Source organism: Bufo gargarizans, chromosome 4 (assembly GCF_014858855.1).
Source record: "Bufo gargarizans isolate SCDJY-AF-19 chromosome 4, ASM1485885v1, whole genome shotgun sequence".
Lineage (NCBI taxonomy): Eukaryota > Metazoa > Chordata > Amphibia > Anura > Bufonidae > Bufo > Bufo gargarizans.
Window position 1 is genome coordinate 36,367,514 of NC_058083.1, and position 20,715 is coordinate 36,388,228.

The 20,715-nt window shown below is 45.0% G+C and overlaps 1 protein-coding gene across 1 annotated transcript in view; it reads left to right on the forward strand.

Annotated features, from left to right (window-relative positions):
- The first annotated feature begins 371 nt into the window (after nucleotides 1-371).
- Nucleotides 372-20,715, forward strand: part of LOC122935955 (cytochrome P450 2K6-like) — a 225,411-nt gene continuing 205,067 nt past the window's right edge. Inside the window, exon 1 of the mRNA XM_044291920.1 lies at nucleotides 372-674. Coding sequence (XP_044147855.1) covers nucleotides 489-674 — 186 coding nt within the window. The 5' untranslated portion in view covers nucleotides 372-488. The remainder of the gene's footprint in view (nucleotides 675-20,715) is intronic.

The following is a 20,715-nucleotide window of genomic DNA, read 5'->3' on the forward strand; positions in this document are numbered from 1 at the left end:
CTGCAGTCTATCAAGATCTTCCAGTGAAGATTTAATTGCATTTCTGCAGCAAATCTGACCCATGAGAACTTATGCAGATGGGTCATAAACTTGTTTTCACCACCACCACATTTCCACATCACCCCATGGTATCTGATAACGCAGACGTTTGTTTTTTTTTTTGTTTTTTTTAAAGGATAGTCATTTGTAAGTTCTCACTGCCTAGTAGTATGTGGCAAAGAACCAATCATTGCTGGGCCTCCACCCATGGTAGGATACGAATAGCAGATGCAAGATCTGCCCTTGCCATCATCTTTATCTCTATAGGCAGGTTCACATATCCCTTCCCCTTTAACAATTCTCCAGTTAATATTTATTTCAAATGTTTTTGGACATTCCGTACTATCAGTGTAACTCAGACAAAGGTGGAGACCAAGGGTTAGAGACAGCACTCGGTAACGCTCCTCGTCTGCCAGACTTCTGCATTGGCATAAACACTGGTCACTACTATGGATTTAGGGTTCTCTGTAGCTTCTTATTTTGTGCTGTTTTTGACTCTTCTCTTTATCCTGAATGTCTTAAAAAGTTGGAATAAAAACCATGTCAAGAATTTTCCTCCTGGACCCAGATGTTTGCCGCTGATTGGGAATTTGCACCTCATAGATTTAAAGAAACCTCATCACAGTTATCTAGAGGTAAGGAGATTTCAGTGATGACAAATCTATAAAATACATTGTAGAAATCCATTAAAGACCATCATTCTCTACATAGATATGACTAAAAGCATGGTCACATGTGACAGATAACATTGCCAATTTTCTGCCACAAAATTGCAGGTGAAAAAGGTACAGTGTATGCCTGCAAAATTAATGAGATTTTACAAAATCTCTTCCGCACATATTGGAAAAAATCCAAATAGTAAATTAACCTGTTGTGTGGATTTTAACATTTTCAATGCATAGTTTGAAATCTGTGACAAACAATTTTTGCATTTTGCCATGGATTCACTGAGGAATATACTGTGGAATAATGCAAAATCTGCAGTGAAAAATTTTCTGCTAACAATTCTTCCCATGTGGCTGTGGTAATATAAGACTATGTACACAGGACACACAAATAAATGCAATCAGCTGACTACTTGTGTTAGTCCTCGGTGCATGGATCCTTAGGAGAAGCAAATCCACTGTAGAAACAAAGTAGTGGGTCCAGCACTCATTCTTGTATAAAACCATGAAATACATATTTTGGATTTTTTAAAAATATTTGAAATAAAAAAAATAATGGTTTTATTCAAGACTTCTGCTGCTGGACCCACTACTTTGGTGTGTACACATGGCACCAGGAAAATTCCATCTCAGACTCCAGCCTTCAATTTCTACTGTGGAATTGTCTTTGCATATGATGGTTCCTCATATGGATTCAGCCTCATTACATGGCAAGAATTGGCGTGTTCATTAAAAAAAATTTGTGCAATATGATTTTCAAATCCTCACACAGAAAATTCAGAAATTTATGAACTATAGCGAACATTCCCATTGAAATATAATGTGGGTGGGATATACCTGTTTTTCATGTTGATTATTTTTTTTTTGAACACGTGCCAAAATTCAGGTGTAAACTCTGGCGATTAGGTAAAATCATAATAGTTTAAATTATAATTATTTATGATTTTCCAAAATTTGGGTGCACCATCCACGAGGTAAGGGGAAAAGCTCACCTCACACGGTGCTCTTAGTGACAGCAAGGGACAAAGGTTAGCAAATAGTGCCACCAATCCTAAGTTCAAAAGACTGAGGTTGGCACAGCTCTTTCTCTCTGCCATGGCAGAAGAAGGGGTGTAATGGAAGAAGACCATCTAATCTCTGTATTAATATTTGTAGAAGATCAGCAGCAGGTGATAGAATGCAATAATAAAATTCTGTTGCGGTGCGGTGGCCTCCCAGGAGCTTCTCAAGCACAGAGCCGTACATCGCATAGCGGCTGTGCTTGGTGTTGGACTTGAATGGGGCTGAGCTGCAACTAGGTCATGTGACCGATGTACAGTGACGACCCCTGGCCTAGGAAGAGGCTATGGTGCTAAAGGAGCGCCTGGCCACTTCTAACAGCTGATTGCGGGGATCCTGAGCAGAGATGAGCGAATCGAAGCTGATGAAGTGGAATTCAATCCAAATTTCTGGAAAAATTTGATTTGTCCCGAAGTCAAATTTCCTCAAGCTTTGTGGTAACAAGTCAAATTTTTTCTAAAATGGCTGCTACACTGCTTGCCCCTGTGATGTCACAGCCCTATACAAAGCCTCCTCATGGCCGGTCTCCACCATTTTGCAGTGAACTTAGTGCAGGGAGAGATGTTACAGGTACTAGGGACAGTGTTTATTCACAAAAAGAACGATTGAGCAGTTCAGGGAAAGCTTATTCATATTGTAGGGAAAGGATAGGGAGGCATTATCCACAGTGTAGGGAGAGAGCAGGGACTAATAGGGGAGTGTAAAGCCTGGCTAATAGGGGCTATTCTACTACACCTTGTTGCGCGTATTGGGGTTATTAAAGCGATCCTTTACTACAGATTTTAGGTTGTTTGAAACAGTAATTGCAGTAATCTGTTATTGGGTAGAAAGTGCTGTCTGATACAACCAGTTTTGGTATTTTATAAAGGTATGTCCATTCATCTTTGCTTTTGGGGTGAATTTGCGGCCTGATAAAAACTGTTTTGGAGTGTGTTTATTTTGTATATAAAAGTACGTCCATTCATCCTTGCTTTTGAGGTGAATTCGCGGTCTGATACAACCAGTTTTGGGGTGTGTTAATTTTAAATATATAAAAGTACTTTTATTAATCCTTGCTTTTGGGGTGAATTTGCGGCCTGATACAAGCAGTTTTGGGGTGTGTTTATTTCACATATAAAAGCACGTCCATTCATCCTTGCTTTTGGGGTAAATTTGCAGTCTGATACAACCAGTTTTGGGGCGTGGTTATAATAAATATACAAAAGTACAAGCCAAGGTGGAGAGTTCAAAGCCATCATTACTTTTCCAACAAGGCAGCAACAGCCCTGTAAACATATGTTGAACAGAAGGTGGGCTAGTCCTTGAGCCTGTCGGTGTCTGCTAAATTTGACGGCAGTGCCGACGTGTGGAGCTGTAACTACGGTCAAAGACAATATATGTCCTTTACGGCCCACTGGGTAAATGTGGTTCCTGCCCAGCCACACCAACAACTTGGCCAGGTGACGGCACTGCCGCCTCCACGGTCTCAATCTGTGGGTCCTGCTCCAATGTCCTCCGCTGACTTCTCATCCTCCACCTTGTCCTCAGCCTCTACTGCTGGAACCATTTAGAGTGCTCCTTCAGCATACCACATGTGCAGGGCACAGCGGTGTCACACTGTTCTGCACCTAGTTTGTCTTGGGCAAACGGAGTCACACAGGTGAGGAACTGCTCCGTGTCCTGTATCAAGAAATCAATCTTGGCTGTCTCCTCGCCAACTTAAGATTGTTACCATGGTTACCAACAACTTGAAGAACATGGTGTCAAGGAGGGCTGATCCATGCGCCCTGTATGGCGCACGTGGATAATCGGGTTGTAAAGTGGTTCCTGAAGTCTTCCACCCAACTGAAAGACATTCTGAAAATGGCCAGGAAATTGTGCATGCACTTCAGCCACTCTTACACTGCAAAGCACATCCATCTTGAGCTGCAAAGGCAGAATGTCGTTCCCTAACATTGGCTGGTATGCAACATTTCCACCCATTGGAACTCCACCTTTCACATGTTGGACTGGCTATATGAGTCAAGGGAAACCATAAACAATTTCTTGATAATGCAGGCAAACAGGAGCACCCCTTTGTAACTTTGACATAAGCCAGTGGCAGCTCATGCGTGACACCTGCTGTTTGCTAAGGCCCTTCGAGGAGGCCACTTTAGTTGTCATTTGCAAGGACTACGGTATGAACAACACCATTCCACTGCTTCATGTCCTGGAACAGATGCTGCTAAATCTGTCTGGCCAGGGGACAGGAGACATGGCACCCACATCTCACGGCCATCTGAGCCCTGTGGGGGCTGAACTGGAGGAGAAGGAGGACATTAACGCACAAGCAAAAGTGACAGGAGAGGAAGGGCAGGAGGAGGTAGAGGGAAATGAGTAAGACCAGGCAGATGACCCCCGACACATTGTGGCAGTATGCAGTGGAGATGGAGGCAGGGAGTCCCTCTGACTCCCTTGCACAAATGGCCTGATTTGAGCATAGTTACCCCAAGGAGAACTTGTCTTTCAAACCAAAATGTGGAGAGACTGACCTTTGTGAAGATGAATCAGGCATGAATCAGCCAGGATTTCCACACACCAGTGCCTGATGCATCAGACTAGATCATTCTGGGTGCCACACCCAAACTTTGTCAAAAGAGACCCGTTTCTTCTGGTGACCTTCTTCAGCCACTATTCGAAATTTTGCTGCCCGTCTGATGCTACACACCTGCTGCCATGTGCTCTTACTGCCACGTACCATCTTGTGCTGTTACTGCCACTGCTTTTGCCCCCACCTCACCACTCTTTGACTGGGCAACTTTGTTGACTTCTCATGCTGTTGCCAACCTCACCACTCTGTGACTGGGCCACTGTGTTGACTCCTCATGCTGTTGCCACCCTCACCACTCTGTGACTGGGCCACTCTGTTGACTCCTCATACTGTTGCCACCTGACCACTCTGTCACTGGGTCACTGTGTTGCCTCCTCATGCTGTTGCCACCTCACCACTCTGTGGCTGGGCCACTGTGTTGGCTCCTCATGCTGTTACAACCCTCCCCACCCTGTGACTAGGCCACTGTGTTGGCTACTCATGGTGTTGCCACCTCAGATGTAGCATTGGAGTCTATGACAAAATGTACTAGTTTCCTATGGAGCCCCTGTCATTCTCTATGACAGGGGCTGCTCCATATAAGAATACAATTGCCATATGGGGAAGCTTGAAGCACATGCTTCCAGTATTTCATGCTCTCAGATGCTGACTGTTAAATGTCCGCGATCAGCATTATTGCTGGTCGCAGACATGATGAAACAGCAGGCACCCCGCGGCTATAGGGCCCGCTCCGCTCAGGAGCGGGTTCCAATCTTTAAAGACCCAGACAGCACCGTACTAGTACAGTGCTGGTCGGAAAGGGGTTAAGAAAGTCGCACTTAAGCGAATCAATCGCCAGTGCAGGGTTATTAAGACCGCGTCTAAATCACCATTTTTATTAAATGACCCCTTTGGAACCCTTCTTTAAACCTGACATTTTTGGACCTAAATGTACACAGTCACACAAAGTATGAAACAGCTTGCAAATCTGTTTTTTGGAACATACCTGTAAATACAGGAGACGTAATACAATGTCCTTCCCTTTCCACAAACACTATGAAGTCACTGTTACTGACAGTTGACTTTGCAAATAATGCAGTATCCTCACCACTAACAGATTTGGGCCTAATGCCTAATGTCTTTTAGGTGTTAAAATATGCAGATCCAGAAAGAAATTTCTCTAGTGTAAAACTCAAGTTGTCAACCTACTGTGCAATTATTTTGACGCAACACTTAAAGTGCTTGGAGATGCACCAACAGAGATTTCAGCTAGTTTTTCACGTTATCAATCAGAGATGTAAACCGTCCGCTACCCTGTGTATAGTAAGACTCACAATATGATATTTCCCTAAACTTCAGCAAAGAAAAATTTAATTTCAATTGTGTGTAGATGCAACTACATAGATTTTGGCCTAGTATTTCAGTTATAACTCTACCCTGCCTAATATACGGTAAGACATGTACAGATGTAGCAAAAGTAGCTATCTTGGTTATCTTGTGACAAAATCCATTTAAAAGTTAGTTATCTTTTTCTTCCCATTCTTTACTTAACGGGTTAACCATCAAGTTTAGCTCGGCTGCATCTGTATATGCTATTTTCCCAAACTTCAACAACATTTTTTTTAACTGTGTGGAGATGCACCAAGCCAGATTTTGGCCTAGTATTATACATTGTCACTAATATAATTGTTTGCTAAAGCCATGTTCACACTTCAGTTATTTAGTCAGTTATTTCCATCAGTTATGGTGAGCCAAAACCAGGTGCCGGTGAAAAGCACAGAACAGGTTCAAATCTTTCCGTCATACCTAATCTCTGAGTAGGCTTCACTATAGGTCTTTGCTCACAGTAAGGCCCCTTTCACACATTCGAGTTTTCCTTGCGGGTGCAGTGCGTGAGGTGAACGCTTTGCACCCGCACTGAATCCGGACCCATTCATTTCTATGGGGCTGTGCACATGAGCGGTGATTTTCACGCATCACTTGTGCGTTGCGTGAAAATCGCACATGCTCTATATTGTGAGTTTTTCACGCAATGCAGGCCCCATAGAAGTGAATGGGGCTGCGTGAAAATCGCAAGCATCCGCAAGCAAGTGCGGATGCGGTGCGATTTTCACGCATGGTTTCTAGGTGACGATCAAGATGGCGACCCGATCATTACTATTTTCCCTTATAACATGGTTATAAGGAAAAATAATAGCATTCTTAATACAGAATGCTAAGTAAATTAGAGATGGATGGGTTAAAAAAAATTAAAAAAATTTAACTCACCGTATCCAGTTGTTCACGCTGCCCGGCTCGTCTTCTTTCTTCTTCTTTGATGACCTGGGAGGAAAAGGACCTTTGGTGACGTCACTGCGCTCATCACATGGTTCATCACCATGGTGATGGACCATGTGATGGACCATGTGATGAGCGCGGTGACGTCACTAAATGTCCTTTTCCTCCCTGGTCATCAAAGAAGAAGAAAGAAGACGAGCCAGGCAGTGCGAACAAGTGGATGAGGTGAGTTTTATTATTATTTTTTTTAATCCCTCCATCCCTAATTTACTTAGCATTCTGTATTAAGAATGCTATCATTTTAACTTATAACCATACTATAAGGGAAAATAATAAAATCTACACAACACCGATCCCAAACCCAAACCCGAACTTCTGTGAAGAAGTCCGGGTTCGGTTCTGGGTACCAAACATGCAGATTTTTCTCATGCGCGTGCAAAATGCATTAAAACACTTTGCACTCACGCAGAAAAATCGCACATTTTCCGGCGATGCACCAGCATCCTTTCAGGCCCTCACACTCGACGCCCGTGTAAAAGAGGCCTAATGGTTCATTAACGCGGCCGTGCCCGTATTGTGGTCCGCAGACAGCAATCCGGAAGGAGAAGTGCGGAACCAGAGGCACGGAACCCCACAGAATCACTACAGAATGTTTCCATGGGGTTTCTCTCCTTGTCTTTGCACTACAATAAGAACATGTTCTATTTTTTTGCGGAGCAGACGGATCACAGACCCATTCAAGTTGACCGCACGGATGGTGAAAATTTAGGTCCACAATTTATGGAATGGTTGGCACGCGGCACACATGAACGTGTCATCACTCAGCCTAGGAAATGCATAGAGAAGGTTGTGGTTTTCACAGGAGTACCGCTGTCTTTCAAATGGCTAATTGGCCGGGGTCCTGGGTATTGGACCCGCACCAATCAGGTACTGATGACCTATCCAGAGAATAAGTCATCAGTAATGTTCAGCGGACACCTGGATGTTCTGGTTCGACGGGTTCGGACGAACTTCACAAAAAAGTTTAAGTTCGTTACCCGAACTTGACCCCTAACCCAAACCCCATTGAATTCAATGGGGACCTGAACTTTTGAGCACCAAAATGGCTCTAAATGCCATGAAAAAGGCTAGAGGGCTGCAAATGTCATCAAAATGTGGTTAAGAACATGGCAAGTGCTCTGCAAACAAATGTGGATAGGGAAATGACTTCTAATAGCATAAAATACGTAAAAAAATAAAATAAAATCTTGATCTAGGAGGACGAGGTCCATATGGAGTAGGAGGTTGAGGAGGCAGAGGATGTGGCAGTGTAGGTGGAAGTGGCGGTGGAGGAGAAGGAGGTAGCCTACACTGGCTTTTGGTTTAAATTTTTTATTTTTAAATTAGGGTACATCCCAAAATATTGGGAAATATAACCTGTGATAACCCCCTCCAGTCGTGCTAAACACGCGTTCCGACAATACACTGGCTACAGAGCAGGCCAGCACCTCCAAGGCGTAAAGGGCAAGCTCAGGCCATGTGCCCAATTTGGAGACCCAGAAGTTGCAGGGGGCAGACCCATTAGTCAGTTCATGTAGGCATGTGCACACATACTGCCCCACCATGTCGCACGTCCCCGTGATGTTCACGATCCAATTGGATATCTGCTCTATCAACTTTCAATGTTCTTTTCTGCGCCTACCATGTTGATCCCGGTTAGCGGCGAATCAGGGTTCCATGCCAGAGAGGGAGCGTGAGAAAGAGAGAGCACATCCAAAGGAGATCAATGGATGAAATGTAATTGTGATCGAGGGGGGCGGAGCCTGGATGCCGAAGTGGATGGCAGCGTGAAACTTCAGCTCCTCCACACTTAGGCATAGGAAAGCCAGAAAAGAAGCACTACCTAAACAAAAATTGTGAAATATGGCAGAGATAGAGGCACTGACCATTCTGATATGCCAAGATCGCACAAAGGGCAGCAGAAAATCAGCAATTTTTCAAGAAGAAATCCGCACACTCACCAGGCTTAAGTGCCAAGATGGCGGCGGCTGCAGCGCGGGCTGGAGAGGAGGACGAATCGGAAGCAGACAGCACAAGAGGAGAGGACACAAAGATCCAGGACGGCTCCCCCGTTTAAAAAAACTTCCTAACTAAGGTACTGGGTCAAGTGCTCGAACGAGCTATTAAACCTGTTCTCAATGAACTATCCAATATTGAAACCGAACTCAAGCAAATAGGCCACAGAAATAACGGCCCAAGAAGTAGTAGCGCACTCAGCAGGTATGGTGGAACATGTAGAGCTTCACACAGCGGAACTCAATAGAGTCATGATCTTTATTGAAGACCAAGAGAACCGCAGCAGGAGGAGAAACGTGCGCATAAAGGGCCTACCAGAGACTTGGGCGAATGGAGATTTTTGCTGACTTAGTCGGCCAGGAAGCAGCCTCGTCCATTGTAATTGAGCAGGGTCACAGGGCACTAAATCTAGCTCCAAAACCCTCAGAGAGGCCTAGAGATGTAGTATGTGGCATTTTATCATACGTCGACACAGCCCGCATTCTAGCTGCAGCCAGGCCCGGTGCTATAATAAGGCAGACCAAGCGGCCGCCTTAGGGAGCTGAGAAGGGGGGGGGGGGGGCGGAAAAATGAACCTTTTTTTTTTTCATTAGTCACTTTTGCATGCCGCCGGCCTTCTGCGGCTGTTCTCCTCTGTGTGGTGGTCCTCATATCTTCTCTCTGGGCTCCCAAGTCCTGACAAGTTGTTTGAGGACCTTTCCCACTCTGCCAATCAGTGGCCACAGCTGTGTCAGGGCAGTGATTTCCTGCTGAGCCAATCACTGGTCTGACACATGACACAGCTGCAGCCACTGATTGGCTGAGTGGGAAAGGTCCTCAAAGTCTTGTTGGGAGCACAGAGAGAAGATACCAGGACCACAAAGAGGAGAAGGGGAGCGGCTGCAGATGCGAACAGGCCCAGGTGAGGAGCATAATGTTTATTTTTACACAACATTAATGGGGGGGGGGGATGTGACATGGGGGGGGGAAATGTGCCATGGAGGGGGAGAAATGTGACATGGAGGGGGAGAAATGTGACATGGAGGGGGAGAAATGTGACATGGAGGGGGTTGAGATCTGACATGGAGGGGGAGAAATGTGACACAAAGGGGGTGATGTAAAAAGCAGGGAGTGATGTGACATGGAGGGGGAGAAATGTCACATTTCTCCCTCTCCATGTTACATCACCCCCTATGTCACATTTCTCAACCCCCTCCATGTCACATTTTTCAACCCCCTCCATGTCACAATTCTCAACCCCCTCCATGTCACATTTCTCAACCCCCTACATTTCACATTTCTCAACTCCCTCCATGTCACATTTCTCAACCCCCTACATTTCACATTTCAACTTCCTCCATGTCACATTTCTCAACCCCCTCCATGTCACATTTCTCAACCCCCTCCATGTCACATAACGCCCTCCTTTTTACATCACCCCCACCGAGTTCTGGGGGGGGGGCTCCAAAATGTAGCTTTGCATGTGTGTGCAAAAATCCTTGCACCGGCCCTGGCTGCAGCGAGAGAACAAGACCAAATCTCATATGAGGGTGCAGAAATAGCTATATACCAAGACATAGCACCTTCCACTCTAGCAAAACACTGTATCTTGAAACCGCTGCTAGATGTTTTAAGGAATCAGAAAATACCATACTCCTGGATGTTCCCATTTGGACTTTCTATCCTCAAGAACGGGAAAAGAATAGCAATCCATACACCGGAGGACTTAAACAAAGCGTGGTCGATCCTAGGCCTTCAGCCTGTAGAGGATCCCACCTGGATGCCCATCGTAGACCCAACATCACTAACGCGCCTACCGAAAATTGAGCCCTGGAAGAAGAACAAAACGATGAGAAGCATGAGTCGACCTTCTTCATCTCCGCCGTGACTAACTAAAGAAATAGAGGTTTTTCAGTGCTCCAGTTAGAAGTGGCCATCTCGTTATGCTAAACCCCCCTGACCTGCTTAGGATAGGGATATGGTAACAGTCCCAGGGTTTAATAGGTTAATATGAGGTAACAAACTGTACTACCTTACGACCCGCCACCAACCTAAAAAAATAAAAATAAAAAATAATATTCCTCTTCCCTCAGAAATTATGCCACTTACATAGCCTAGATATATATTATAACTGCAAAATCGCTCCAGTCTATCTCCCAGAGATACAACCGGTAACTGTATGACAGCCACAGTTCCATGGCTAATAAAAAGCCTTGACACAATCAAAACAGTCGCAGAAGGACAGATAATCACAGGGGCAGATCTTAATCTGACCCTTAATCCTTTGGTAGACTCATCCACCACAAAAACACATATCTCGCAAAAACATATAGGTAAATTGCATAAAAAAACTGCAAGAGTTACATATAGTAGACGTGTGGAGATGTCTTAACCCCACAGTTAAAGATTTCTCTTTCTACTCCAATCCGCACAAATCCTACCAGAGACTTGACTGTATACTAACCTCTGCCTCTCTTTTGCCCCCTCTTTAGCAGCGCTGGGATAGGAAACATCACAATCTCAGACCATGCTCCGTGCACGGTGAACCTCACCTTGGCCTCCCTGCCTAAGAGAGATTGGAATTGGAGGCTGAATGAATCACTCCTGAACAGCAAACAGAATTCGGAGCAGGTTAGGTCACATTTGGAGACTTTCTTTGCAGTCAATTCTCCTGCACACAGCAAACACACAGTCATCTGGGAAACGCACAAAGCGTATATTAGAGGAATTTTCATAGCCCTGGGTACCAAGGTCAAAAAGGAAGAACAAAAAGAGATAGATTCGCTCCTTGCTCAAATAGCGGCCCTAGAGAAACTAAACAAGCAATCTAAAAGTAGAGCTTTCCTGGAAGACCTGAAGAATCTTAGACTCAAACTACACAACCTCCTATCCCGAAAAGCTGCAAAAGAGATGTTATATTTTCAGCATAAAATATATGCATATGGCAATAAAGGCGGAAAAATTATGACCTCACTACTTAAAAAAACGAAACAAATGACACACATACCCAAAATCAAAGATGCAAAGGGAAACATTCACTCAGACACCCCTACTATAGCAAAAACGTTTCAAAAGTTTTATGCGGCGTTATATAACCTTAATAAAAATGAAGACAGTGATAGCGAAAACACTAGGAAGGAGAACATCACTAAATTCCTTGGCTCTCTGAACCTACCCTCTCTTTCAGCTAAAGGAGCATCTTATTTACTAAACCCGATCTCACCAGAGGAGATCAGGGGTATAATAAACAGCTTTCGCCCAAGTAAAAGCCCAGGTCCGGATGGACTCCCCTTGGCCTATTATAAAAAGTTTGAAGATCTCCTCATCCCCAAATTTACAGAGGTATGCAACTCCCTTATGCAGGGAGAATCGATGACAAAACAAACACAAGAATCCTTTGTAACACTGATACACAAAGAGGGCAAGGACCCACAACAGTGTGGCAGTTATAGGCCTATCTCGATATTGAACATTGAGCAGCCAAACGCTAGGTTGAGAGTCAATGGCACACTCTCACCAACGTTCGAAATTACGAATGGCACTAGACAGGGCTGCCCTCTGTCCCCGTCCTTGTTTATCCTGGTAGCCGAGACGTTTTTACAAGCGGTCAGACAAGACCCAGAAATAGCAGGAATCAAATATAGGGAGAAAGAGCTAAAATGCATGGCATTTGCAGATGACCTCCTTTTTCTCGTAACAAATTCTAAGGTGGGATTAATTAGTTTAGAAAAGAGGTTAGAGGAATTTGGCAAACTCTCAGATTTCAAAGTAAACACGGCTAAATCGGAGATCTTAAACATCACACTCTCGGAGGATGAGGTAACACAACTAAAAAGAGTATCGCCATTCTGCTGGTCCCAAGGGACCCATTAAATACCTGGGAATAAAAATCCCAAAATACTTCAAAAATATAACATACCATTTCTGTCATGGATGGGCAGGAAAAACATCATAAAGCGTATATAATGCCCAAGATCCTGTACACTATGCAAATGGTACCCATACACATCACACCGCGATTCTTTGCAGATATGAAATGTCTGTTTTCCAGCTTTCTATGGGCAGGGAGGAGGCCACGTATATCATATAAAGTCTTGATAAAAAGCAGAGAGGGAGGTGGCCTGGAAATACCTGACATAGGTACATACTATAAAGCAATACAGGTACAAAGATGGCTTGATTTAGTGCACCCACTAAGACAGAAGGAGGTCAGAGACCTTTGTGAATACAGTGTCGGGTCTTTTTTCCAAAAATACCTTTGGCTCCCAAAAATAAAGAGAGATCCAGTAGAAGATATGGATCCTTTGTTTAAGGGAGTATATATGACGTGGAGCTCGGAGAGGGATATTTTAGCCCCTTCTCCATCTCCTCTGATGCCAACGAATCTTCTCCCTGACCTGCTGGAAATTCCGATAAAAATGTTCCCAGATCTATGGTCCACCTTTGCAAAGATTGGAGTAGGAGATTTTATGGGAGACATAGATCATTACCTAAAAGAAAAGCTTACTGAAACAATTAGAGAATCTCCAACATTCTTCTTGGCCAATTCACATATAAACACTGTGTGCAGGAGAGCTGCGGGCAAATTCTTGTTCCAAAGACCCCTTACTGACCTAGAAGCTCTATTGACAACTACTCAGGCAAAAACAAAGGAATATCTCTTAGATTTGCTTGGTGCTGGGAGGTTGAGGTGAGGCTACAAAACGGTCGTACTTGTTGGCATGGGAAAAATAACTAAATATTGAGCTCTCAGAACAGGAGACAAAAAAGATACTAGCAACCTCACACAGGTTTTCACAATGCGTACGACTACAAAAGAACCACTTTAACCACCTCCGGACCGCCTAACGCAGATGTGCGGTCCGGAGGTGGCAGCCCTGCGCAGAGTCACGCATATACGCGTCATCTCGCGAGGGCCGGGATTTCCTGTGAACGCGCGCACACAGGCGCGCGCGCTCACACAGGCGCGCGCGCTCACAGGAACGGAAGGTAAGCGAGTGGATCTCCAGCCTGCCAGCGGCGATCGCTCGCTGGCAGGCTGGAGATCCGAATTTTTTAACCCCTAACAGGTATATTAGACGCTGTTTTCATAAACTGATCACCCCCCTGTCATTGATCACCGCCCTGTCATTGATCACCCCCCTGTCAGGCTCCGTTCAGACGTCCGTATGATTTTTACGGATCCACGGATACATGGATCGGATCCGCAAAACGCATACGGACGTCTAAATGGAGCCTTACAGGGGGGTGATCAATGACAGGCGGGTGATCACCCATATACACTCCCTGATCACCCCCTGTCATTGATCACCCCCCTGTCATTGATCACCCCCCTGTAAGGCTCCATTCAGACGTCCGCATGATTTTTACGGATCCATGGATACATGGATCGGATCCGCAAAACACATGCGGACGTCTGAATGGAGCCTTACAGGGGGGTGATCACCCATATACACTCCCTGATCACCCCCTGTCATTGATCACCCCCCTGTAAGGCTCCATTCAGACGTCCGCATGATTTTTACGGATCCATGGATACATGGATCGGATCCGCAAAACACATGCGGACGTCTGAATGGAGCCTTACAGGGGGTGATCAATGACAGGCGGGTGATCACCCATATACACTCCCTGATCACCCCCCTGTCATTGATCACCCCCCTGTAAGGCTCCATTCAGACGTCCGCATGTTTTTTGTGGATCCGATCCATGTATCCATGGATCCGTAAAAAATCATGCGGATGTCTGAATGGAGCCTTATAGGGGGGGTGATCAGTGACAGTGGGGTTATCACCCTGATCACCCCGTCATTGATAACCCCCCTGTAAGGCTCCATTCAGACGTCCGCATGTTTTTTGTGGATCCGATCAATGTATCCATGGATCCGTAAAAAATCATACGGACGTCTGAATGGAGCCTTACAGGGGGGGTGATCAGTGACAGGGGGGTGATCACCCTGATCACCCCCTGTCATTTATAACCCCCCTGTAAGGCTCCATTCAGACGTCCGCATGTTTTTTGTGGATCCGATCCATGTATCCATGGATCCGTAAAAAATCATGCGGATGTCTGAATGGAGCCTTACAGGGGGGGTGATCAGTGACAGGGGGGTGATCACCCTGATCACCCTGATCACCCCCTGTCATTGATAACCCCCCTGTAAGGCTCCATTCAGACGTCTGCATGTTTTTTGTGGATCCGATCCATGTATCCATGGATCCGTAAAAAATCATGCGGATGTCTGAATGGAGCCTTACAGGGGGGGTGATCAGTGACAGGGGGGTGATCACCCTGATCACCCCCTGTCATTGATAACCCCCCTGTAAGGCTCCATTCAGACGTCCGCATGTGTTTTGCGGATCCGATCCATGGATCCGTAAAAATTATACGGACGTCTGAATGGAGCCTTACCAGGGGGGGTGATCAATGACAGAGGGGTGATCCGGGAGTCTATATGGGTGATTACCCCCCTGTCATTGATCACCCCCCTGTCATTGATCACCCCCCTGTCATTGATCACCCCCCCTGTCATTGATCACCCCCCCCTGTAAGGCTCCATTCAGACATTTTTTTTGGCACAAGTTAGCGGAAATTTTTTTTTTGTTTTTGTTTTTTCTTACTAAGTCTCATATTCTACTAACTTGTGTCAAAAAATAAAATCTCCCATAAACTCACCATACCCCTCACGGAATCCAAATGCGTAAACATTTTTAGACATTTATATTCCAGACTTCTTCTCACGCTTTAGGGCCCCTAAAAAGCCAGGGCAGTATAAATACCCCACATGTGACCCCATTTCGGAAAGAAGACACCCCAAGGTATTCGCTGAGGGGCATATTGAGTCCATGAAAGATTGAAATTTTTGTCCTAAGTTAGCGGAAAGTGAGACTTTGTGAGAAAAAAACCAAAAAAATCAATTTCCGCTAACATATGCAAAAAATAAAAAATTTCTAGGAACTCGCCAGGCCCCTCATTGAATACCTTGGGGTGTCTTCTTTCCAAAGTGGGGTCACATGTGGGGTATTTATACTGCCCTGGCTTTTTAGGGGCCCGAAAGTGTGAGAAGAAGTCTGGGATCCAAATGTCTAAAAATGCCCTCCTAAAAGGAATTTGGGCCCCTTTGCGCATCTAGGCTGCAAAAAAGTGTCACACATCTGGTATCGCCGTACTCAGGAGAAGTTGGGGAATGTGTTTTGGGGTGTCATTTTACATATACACATGCTGGGTGAGAGAAATATCTTGGTCAAATGCCAACTTTGTATAAAAAAATAGGAAAAGTTGTCTTTTGCCAAGATATTTCTCTCACCCAGCATGGTTATATGTAAAATGGCACCACAAAACACATTCCCCAACTTCTCCTGAGTACGGCGATACCAGATGTGTGACACTTTTTTGCAGCCAAGGTGGGCAAAGGGGCACACATTCCAAAGTGCACCTTTCGGATTTCACAGGCCATTTTTTACAGATTTTGATTGCAAGGTACTTCTTACACATTTGGGCCCCTAAATTGCCAGGGCACTATAACTACGCCACAAGTGACCCCATTTTGGAAAGAAGACACCCCAAGGTATTCCGTGAGGGGCATGGCGAGTTCCTAGAATTTTTTATTTTTTGTCACAAGTTAGCGGAAAATGATGATTTTTCTTTTTTTTTCTTTTTTCCTTACAAAGTCTCATATTCCACTAACTTGCGACAAAAAAAAAAAAATTCTAGGAACTCGCCATGCCCCTCACAGAATACCTTGGGGTGTCTTCTTTCCAAAATGGGGTCACTTGTGGCGTAGTTATACTGCCCTGGCAATTTAGGGGCCCAAATGTGTGAGAAGAATTTTGCAATCAAAATGTGTAAAAAATGACCGGTGAAATCCGAAAGGTGCACTTTGGAATATGTGCCCCTTTGCCCACCTTGGCAGCAAAAAAGTGTCACACATCTGGTATCGCCGTACTCAGGAGAAGTTGGGGAATGTGTTTTGGGGTGTCATTTTACATATACCCATGCTGGGTGAGAAAAATATCTTGGTCAAATGCCAACTTTGTATAAAAAAATGTGAAAAGTTGTCTTTTGCCAAGAAAAAAATCATCATTTTCCGCTAACTTGTGACAAAAAATAAAAAATTCTAGGAACTCGCCATGCCCCTCACGGAATACCTTGGGGTGTCTTCTTTACAAAATGGGGTCACTTGTGGCGTAGTTATACTGCCCTGGCAATTTAGGGGCCCAAATGTGTGAGAAGTACCTTGCAATCAAAATGTGTAAAAAATGGCCTGCAAAATCTGAAAGGTGCACTTTGGAATATGTGCCCCTTTGCCCACCTTGGCAGCAAAAAAGTGTGACACATCTGGTATCGCCGTACTCAGGAGAAGTTGGGAAATGTGTTTTGGGGTGTCATTTTACATATACCCATGCTGGATGAGAGAAATATCTTGGCAAAAGACAACTTTTCCCATTTTTTTATACAAAGTTGGCATTTGACCAAGATATTTTTCTCACCCAGCATGGGTATATGTAAAATGACACCCCAAAACACATTGCCCAACTTCTCCTGAGTACGGCGATACCACATGTGTGACACTTTTTTGCAGCCAAGGTGGGCAAAAGGGCACATATTCCAAAGTGCACCTTTCGGATTTCGCAGGCCATTTTTTACACATTTTGATTGCAAAGTTCTTCTCACACATTTGGGCCCCTAAATTGCCAGGGCAGTATAACTACCCCACAAGTGACCCCATTTTGGAAAGAAGACACCCCAAGGTATTCTGTGAGGGGCATGGTGAGTTCCTAGAATTTTTTATTTTTTGTCGCAAGTTAGTGGAATATGAGACTTTGTAAGAAAAAATAAAAAAAATAAAATCATCATCATTTTCCGCTAACTTGTGACAAAAAATAAAAAGTTCTATGAACTCACTATGCCCATCAGCGAATACCTTAGGGTGTCTACTTTCCGAAATGGGGTCATTTGTGGGGGTTTTCTACTGTTTGGGCATTGTAGAACCTCAGGAAACATGACAGGTGCTCAGAAAATCAGAGCTGTTTCAAAAAGCGGAAATTCACATTTTTGTACCATAGTTTGTAAACGCTATAACTTTTACCCAAACCATTTTTTTTTGCCCAAACATTTTTTTTTTATCAAAGACATGTAGAACAATAAATTTGGCGAAAAATTTATATATGGATGTCGTTTTTTTTGCAAAATTTTACAGCTGAAAGTGAAAAATGTCATTTTTTTGCAAAAAAATCGTTACATTTTGATTAATAACAAAAAAAGTAAAAATGTCAGCAGCAATAAAATACCACCAAATGAAAGCTCCATTAGTGAGAAGAAAAGGAGGTAAAATTCATTTCGGTGGTAAGTTGCATGACCGAGCGATAAACGGTGAAAGGAGTGTAGTGCCGAAGTGTAAAAAGTGCTCTGGTCATGAAGGGGGTTTCACCTAGCGGGGCTGAAGTGGTTAAAACTGCCTACTGTCGTTTAGCCCTGTGTGCTGCCTTTGCAATGTATATTACATGCTTGGCACTCAGTAGTGTCTGTTTCTTTAAGACCCTCCATTTTCTTGAAGCCTAGAGGCGGGTCTTCTCTGTACTCTCTAGGGCTTGCTGGGACATATCCTGTTCAGTCCAGCTCTGGCTACTATAGTGACCAGATCCACAGGACATCTTAAAGCTATTACAGATTGCAAACCTGACGAACAGCAAAGCCTTTTTACCACACATATCATCCCATATCATATGAACATTATTGTACACATTCCTGTTCATTATATCGCAGTAAAGATTGCATCAGTTCAGCAAACCAGCGCATCTTTCATTGGGATTCGGCTTATACTTGATGTTAAGCTGTGTACCTAAAGCAACACGCAGCCGAGACATTACACCCTGGCTGTGCTAAAGTTGATGGTGAAGGTGTTACGCTGACCGGACGAGGAGCCGGTTGAGATAAGGAAGCGGAGTAGGAGGAGGAAGCAACAGGAGGCAAACTGAAGATGCTTGGTGACCCAGGTGGTGGTGTTGCTAGCAGATCCTCTGTTTGCGGGTTGGCAGGTGCCACTGTCACTCCAGAGGTGGATGAAGACGCTGAGACTGCAGCAGAAGAGGAAGCAGGAGGAGCCAGAGACCTTTCTTGGTTTTTTAGGGGTGTCTACTTCACTGCAGCTTGTGCTTTGCACTTAGATGCCTGGTCATGCAGGTTGTGCTTAGGTTGAGAACGTTTATGCCTCTCTTCAGGCTCTGATTGCACAGTGTGCAAACCACTCGTGTCTTGTCGTCAGCACATTGTCTGAAGAACTGCCACACCAGGGAACTGTCACTACCAGAGCTTTGAGTTGTTCTCACAGCTCTGTGTCTCCACCCCTGTGATGATGTCACTTAGAGTTTGGAGGTGTTCTCACTGTTCTGTTTCTCCGCCCCTGTGATGAGGTCTTTACTCCCAGCTGTCTCTCCTGCGTTTGATTTCCCTGCCTTTAAATCACCCCTCCTCCTATTGCAGGGCGTGGATTATATTTCTCTTTTCAGTTGTAGCTCTGCCTTGAGTATCTTCACTTCTTTAGCTACTAGTTCTCTGGACCTGTGTTCTGCTGCTGCAAGCACTCCGGATATTGCCAGCGGCCCTTGGATCCGTCTTCTCTGCGGCTGCAGCTCCATCAGCTAAGTGTGCAGACTTTGTTGTGTACCTGGTGATTTCCTGACTGGATCTGAGGTGGCCACGGTTCCCTCCATATTCTGAGCAGGGCATCGGTGGCCGTGCCCCTTCCACTATTGTAGGGGTTACAGGGCTCATCAGTCTAAGGTACGCGGGCATGCCTCGTTCCACCATTTGGATCCGGGCATGTGCTTTAGCAGCATAGGGAGAGTGTTGAGGGTCTGACAGGGGTCTCCCTTTCTCTTCCCTAGTTTGGGTCCGGTCAGTAGCTCTTCTTACTGTGTATGCTCTGGTTACCCTTAAACAGCCGTGACATTATAATCCACCAAAACCGTCCTTGTTGACATGGATCCGCTTTCTGGCTTGGTTGACCGCATGCAGGGTCTTTCTTTGGAAGTAGCGGATCTCCGTCAATCTGTGACTCAGCTACAAACATTGGGCTCTGCTCCGGCTCATGGAGTCTGTTGCGAGCCAAAGGTCTCACTTCCGGAAACGTTCTCCGGGGGCAGTGAGAATTTTGTTCGCTTCAGAGAGGCATGTAAACTCCATTTTTGTTTGTGTCCCCACTCCTCTGGTAATGAGGAACAGAGGGTGAGGATTGTCATCTCCCTGCTCAGGGGTAATGCTCAGACTTGGGCTTTTTCGCTGTCATCAGGGGATCCCTCCCTTCGATCCGTGGAAAGATTTTTTGTGGCCCTGGGGCAGATATATGATGACCCGGATCGTGTTGCTCTGGCAGAATCGAACTTACGTGTTTTATGCCAGAACAAACTGTCTGCGGAGCTTTATTGTTCTGAATTTCGGAGATGGGCAGCTGATTCAGGCTGGAATGATGCTGCACTCCGAAGTCAGTTCTGTCATGGTCTCTCAGAGGGTTTGAAAGATGCCTTTGCTTTCCATGAGAGACCAACGTCCTTAGAGTCTGCCATGTCATTGGCGGTACGCCTTGACAGGCGTCTAAGGGAAAGAAACAAGACCTCTCCGTCCAGCCATTGTCAGTCTAGGGGCAATGGTGCGGACTCATTCAGTATGCAGGGGTCTCATCCTGTCTCGCTCCCCTCTGAGGAGGAGCCCATGCAGCTAGGCCGACTTGCCCCTGATAAAAGAGGATTTAGTCCTCAGAATATGGTGTGTTTTTGTTGTGGGGGCATAGGTCATTTGGCAAATGTTTGTCCGTCTAGGAGATTCCTGAACTGTACTAAGAGCGATAATAAGAGAAAAACCTCAAGAGGTAGATCATCAAGTTCTGCTTCATCTGCTACTTTGGGCAAAGTTGATGTGGGAATTGATGCTATTCCTCTGACCTGCAGTTCCCGTTTTCTCCTGTCTGCCAGGGTGGCGCTAGAGAGCAAAGTCATTCCTTGTGAGATTTTTGTCGATAGTGGAGCGGCCGTCAATCTTATTGACACTCAATTTGTAGCCTTGCATGGTTTTCAGGTTTGTACATTAGAAAAGGAT